Source organism: Chinchilla lanigera, unplaced genomic scaffold (genome assembly GCF_000276665.1).
Source record: "Chinchilla lanigera isolate Chin_1 unplaced genomic scaffold, ChiLan1.0 scaffold00085, whole genome shotgun sequence".
Classification (NCBI taxonomy): Eukaryota; Metazoa; Chordata; class Mammalia; order Rodentia; family Chinchillidae; genus Chinchilla; species Chinchilla lanigera.
In genome coordinates, this window is record NW_004955486.1 from 6,006,749 (window position 1) to 6,011,751 (window position 5,003).

General features: G+C 62.2%; 1 protein-coding gene across 1 annotated transcript in view; it reads left to right on the plus strand.

Moving 5' to 3' along the window:
• The window catches only part of Dnajc11 (DnaJ (Hsp40) homolog, subfamily C, member 11), a 52,095-nt gene extending 47,666 nt beyond the window's left edge, over window positions 1–4,429 (plus strand). Inside the window, exons 13-18 of the mRNA XM_013504143.1 lie at window positions 863–1,018; window positions 2,238–2,307; window positions 3,074–3,131; window positions 3,227–3,369; window positions 3,602–3,731; window positions 3,949–4,429. Coding sequence (XP_013359597.1) covers window positions 863–1,018; window positions 2,238–2,307; window positions 3,074–3,131; window positions 3,227–3,369; window positions 3,602–3,731; window positions 3,949–3,974 — 583 coding nt within the window. The 3' untranslated portion in view covers window positions 3,975–4,429. The remainder of the gene's footprint in view (window positions 1–862; window positions 1,019–2,237; window positions 2,308–3,073; window positions 3,132–3,226; window positions 3,370–3,601; window positions 3,732–3,948) is intronic.
• The last annotated feature ends 574 nt before the right edge of the window (window positions 4,430–5,003 follow it).

Consider the following 5,003-nt stretch of genomic DNA (forward strand, 5'->3'; position numbering starts at 1 on the left):
AGAAAAATGAAAAAGCCATGGGAGGCTGAGGCAGGAGGATTGTTGGGAGTTCGAGACCAGCCTGGGCTACAAAGTGAGCTCAAGGCCAGCCTGAACTGCGTGGCGAGACCCTGTCAAAAAGACAAAAAAAAAAAAGCAGCTTCCCGGTATCCCCACAGTCTCCTGAGTCCCCGCCCTCCGGTGTGCGCCTGCTTCAGCTGTTGCTCAGTGCTTTGAAGACTATTCTTTATTTTTGGTTTTCTGAGACAAAGTCTCACTGTGTAGACCAGAGTGACCTTCAGGTTGCAGTCTTCCTGCCTCAGCCATTTTTATTTTAAAAACAAAGCCAGGTGTAGTGGCACATGCCTATAGTCCTAGCACTTAGGAGGCTGAAGCAGGAGGATCACTTCAAGTTCAAAGCCATCTTGAACTTACAATGAGACCCTGTCTCAAAAAACCAGAATCTAAAACAAAAACTAAATGCTGACTCAGCTCCAGTGCAGTGGTGCACAGAGGCTGAGGCAGGGGGATCACTTGAGCGCAGGAGTTCGGGCCAGGCCGAGCGGTAGAGCAGGACTGTAGCGCAGACAGTGAATGAAGTCTGTAAGTGGCAAGTGTGCAGCTGCCTTGGTGGGACAGGCACCCAGCGGTGACCGCTCGGCCAGGCGCGGAATCGGCTCTTCCTTCGCTAGCTTTTGAGTCTTCAGACTTCTCAGGGCGTTGTCGCTCTCCCCGAGCTCAGCCAGCCGTGGGCCCCGGCACCTGAGCCTTGGAGCGGGGCGTCGCGGTGGGTGCTGGGGGCGCTGTGCTCGGGGTCTGCCGCTGTGTGCTGTGCGGCCCTGCCCCTCCCGGATGCTGCCTCACCCCGCCCGTCTCTCCCCAGGCTGAACAGGGCCAGCCAGACCTACTTCTTCCCCATCCACCTGACGGACCAGCTGCTGCCCAGCGCCGTGTTCTACGCCACCGTGGGGCCCCTCGTGGTTTACTTCGCCATGCACCGCCTCGTCATCAGACCGTACCTCCGGGCGCAGAAGGAGAGGTGAGTCAGACCGCACGCAGCCTCCCTGTCCCGCTGGGACCGCAGAGCGCGGGCAGGGGTCCGCAGCAGTGAGGGCGTACAGAGCGCGGGGCTCGGTGGCTGGGTGGTCACGGTGCTCCGTAACTGTCCGAAGGGACTGGAGTCCGCTTGTAAAGTTGAGGCTCTGGCCAGGAGCGGTGGCGCACATCTGTGATCGCAGCACTCGGGAGGCTGAGGCAGGAGGATCGAAAGTTCATCCCAGCCTGGGAAACTCAGTGAGATTCTCTCTCAAAATATAAAAGGTCTGGGGAGGTCAGTGCAAAGACTCTTTAAGTTCAGTTTCCAGTATGAGGGGGAAATACTGAAAGCCTAAACCATGACCACAAGAAACAACATTTTCAGCCTGGCTTGGTGGCACACGTCTGTAACCCCTGCTACTCAGGAGGCTCAGGCAGGGGGTTGGAAGTCCGAGGGTGCAGCCCAATGGTGGAGCACCTTGAGGTCCCAACCCCGCACCACCCGCACAAGGAACAGCGGAGGAGGCGAGGAAGGGGAGAGTGGAGAACGAGCTCTTTTCCCACCCCCGCGTTTCCCCCGGCACTGAGCAGTGCGTTCCCTTCCCGAGGGCCGCGCTCTCGCTGTCTCCAGGGTGTCCCCGAAAGCCTGTGTCTCAGTCCCTGGAGCTGATTCTCAAGGCCCTAGTGACAGCATAGCCCCCAACCAAGATGGGGGCCTGGGGCTTTCTGTTCTGCCGTCTCCTTCACGGGGCACGCAGCTCAGAGGACCGGGACAGTTAAAGCCCCTGCCGTCAGACTCCTGCAGCCTGGGGTCCCGGTGCCCCTGAGGCCCAAGGCCAGGGACAGAATGTGCTGGCTGGAGTCCTCAGTGGGACCGGTGGGTGCTGAGCCGGGTGCTGTGCCCTGCTAGAGGAAAGCAGTTGGCCTGCGTCGCACGGGCTGGTCACTGACCCAGACTAGCTGCTGGGGCTCCAGCACCCACACCGGGCAAGGTCTTCTCCCCGGAACGACAGTGGTCTCTGAGGGCCTGTGAGGTGGCAGGAAGCGGAGCTGTCCGGACAGATGAGACGCTGCCTGGGCCTGCTACTCCCAGGGCTCCCAGACGCAGAAGTCCCAGGACTTGAGCACCCAGGCAGCCGCCCTCGGGGCAGGTCCAGCATGGGGCCCTGCTGACCCGGTGCAGAGTGACATCATGCTCATTTGTGGCTTTGCTTTCTCAAAAGGGAATTGGAAAAGCAGAGGGAAAACACCGCCAGTGACATCCTGCAGAAGAAGCAGGAGGCAGAGGCCGCTGTGAGTGCCCTGGGCCGCCCCTATCCTGGGGTCCTTGTCTGCCATCCCCTCCTGCTCTGTCCCACACCTGCACGGTGCAGGGGCCTTAGCTCCTCCCTTCCCTGAAACCTCACTCACCATCTGGCCTGGGGACACAGTGCCCCACCGAGAGCCCCTCCTGGGGGCAGAGTCAGCCCTCCCAGGGTGGTGCTGCACGCCTGTAATCCCTGCACTCCGGGAGGCTGAGGCAGGAGGACTGTAAATTCAAGCCTAGCCTCAGCAACATCACAAGTCCCTGTCTCAGAATAAAAATAGAACTGGAGTCGGAGCTCAGTACAGAAGGGTTCGATCTGGGGTTCGATCGCTATCATCTTTTTAAAAAAAAGTGACAGGCACAAAGCTGGGGACGCAGCTTGGTGACCGCGCCGGCCTGGAATGCATGGCGCCTCTCCCCCAGGTAGCCAGGGCAGCTGGTGCGTCTGGACGGGTGGCCAGTCGTGGGATGCCTGCAGGCAGAGGGGGGCTGAGGTGGGCACTCAGCACCCAGGCAGTCGGGAGAGCCCGGGCAGTCCGTCTGCGTCGGCAGGGCTGTGCGGCACCCGGTCCCTCCCCACAAGGAGCTGGGTGTAGCTTCCCTGTGCCATCTCTGTTGCGGTGCCAGTGCCTCTCTGGCCGCTAATGTCCCCCACCGCGGCCACGGCAAAGCCCTGCCACTTCCGGGGGCCGGGCGCCAGGCCTGGCCGCAGCAGGCGCGGGGCCCCGACACCGCTCGTCTTGCCCTCTGCAGGTTCGTCTGATGCAGGAATCTGTCCGAAGAATCATCGAGGCCGAGGAGTCCAGAATGGGTGAGAAGGCGTCCCCTCCCTCGGGCAGGCGGGCCCGGGTCCCTCCTTGGAGCCGCCATCGAGGAGGCCGCCTCTGCTGCCTGCTCTGTCCTCAGGGCTCATCATCGTCAACGCCTGGTACGGCAAGTTCGTCAACGACAAGAGCAAGAAGCGGGAGAAGGTGAAGGTGATCGACGTGACCGTGCCCCTGCAGTGCCTGGTGAAGGACTCGAAGCTCATCCTCACCGAGGCCTCCAAGGTACGGCCGTGGCGTGGCCCTGGTGTCCTCTGTGTGGCCAGCAGGTGCTCACCCGGCCCTTGCCACACATCCCTGTGCGCACGCAGCTCCCCGCAAGGGGAGGTGGTGGGGACTTCAGAATGACAGGCTGCTGTGGAGACCCAGTGGGGAAGGGGTGTGGCCGGAGACCCCTGTGGCACCCCGCAGCAGCACCTCCGCAGGGCAGGTTGCAGGTGACGTGCGTGTGTTGCAGGCGGGGCTGCCCGGCTTCTACGACCCGTGCGTGGGCGAGGAGAAGAGCCTGCGGGTGCTGTACCAGTTCCGGGGCGTGCTGCACCAGGTCATGGTGCCTGACAGCGAGGCCCTGCGGATACCAAAGCAGTGTGAGTGTCCACCCACACGCAGCCCTGGCAGGGGTGTGGGCAGCTAGCGGCCTGGGGGACACTGAGCCCTGCCTGCCCCAGTGCTGTGACAGGGCTCTTGGCTGGCAGCAGCGCGGTGGCCACGCGGGGAGCAGCCTGGGCCCTGGCTCCCTGGCAGCCACCCGCGGCCGGCACACTGGTGAGCCCCCGCTAGCCTGCACTGCCGTTTCCGTTACAGCTCACAGGATCGACGCGGACGGATAAGCTGCCGGAGAACCTGGTTTCAAAGAGGCTACGAGAGACCTTTTCCTGGGAGTCTACAAATTTGGAAGCAGGAACCTGGAGATCAGATGTTCTGTTTTATTTTGTTCCTCTAGAAGGTGGTCCCCTATGAATTATGTGCAGGGACACGCGGACGCCATAGCACGGCACTGCGGGGAGGACTGGGACAGCGCCACACAGGGCCAGGCGCGGACCCCCCGGATCGCGACCCTGGTGGGCAGGTCCCCAGGCCGTGCCCGGCAGGCTGCCCGCCCAGAGCTGTTCGGAGTGCCCCGTCCTGCGAGTCCACACAGTGCGGGGAGCACGGCAAGGACGGGTCTCGGCCCAGGCCCCGAGTGGGGCATCTGCCGAGCAGATCCCCACACCCCGTCCTCTGCTGAAATTCGCCTCGGGGCCGGCGAGGACGGCCGTCTATAAAACTGCTTTTTATCCGAGAACACACGGCTGGAGACGGTCTCTTTCTTCCCCGATGCAGAGCCTCCTGAATCATTCCTCGGCCCTGGGCTTGGACCGGAGCTGTTCGCCCAGGCCCTGGGCTGGCTGCCACCACGGCCAGCAGCCCTGGCCACACGGCGCGGCCTCCCCGCCCCTCGGCTCAGCGCTGCAATGCAGGGCGCCCCCCAGGAAAGGGCAAAGCCAACAGGACCAGGGCATTTGTGTGCCAAGCCCAGGTGTGGACCCCGGGCCTGCTGGGCTTTGTGCCTCCAGGCAGCGCCCAGCAGGTGGCACTGGGTAGTGGGCAGCTAGACCCGGGCCTGGCCCCGGCATGCGCTGTGTGCGTCCCGTGCCTGAGCCACTGCAAACAGCCCCCTTCCTCCGGTTTTTATTTATTTATTTTTGTTGTTGTTTTGTTTTTCTCCGGTACCGGGAACCGAACTCACGACCTTGCGCTTGCCAGGCAGGCACTTTGCCGCTGAGCTAAATCCCCAGCCCCCCTTCCTCCGGTTTTTAAAAGCAGCGCAGACGAACCAGTTCTGTCTTACTTATCTCCGTTTTTAAATTAAAAAGAGG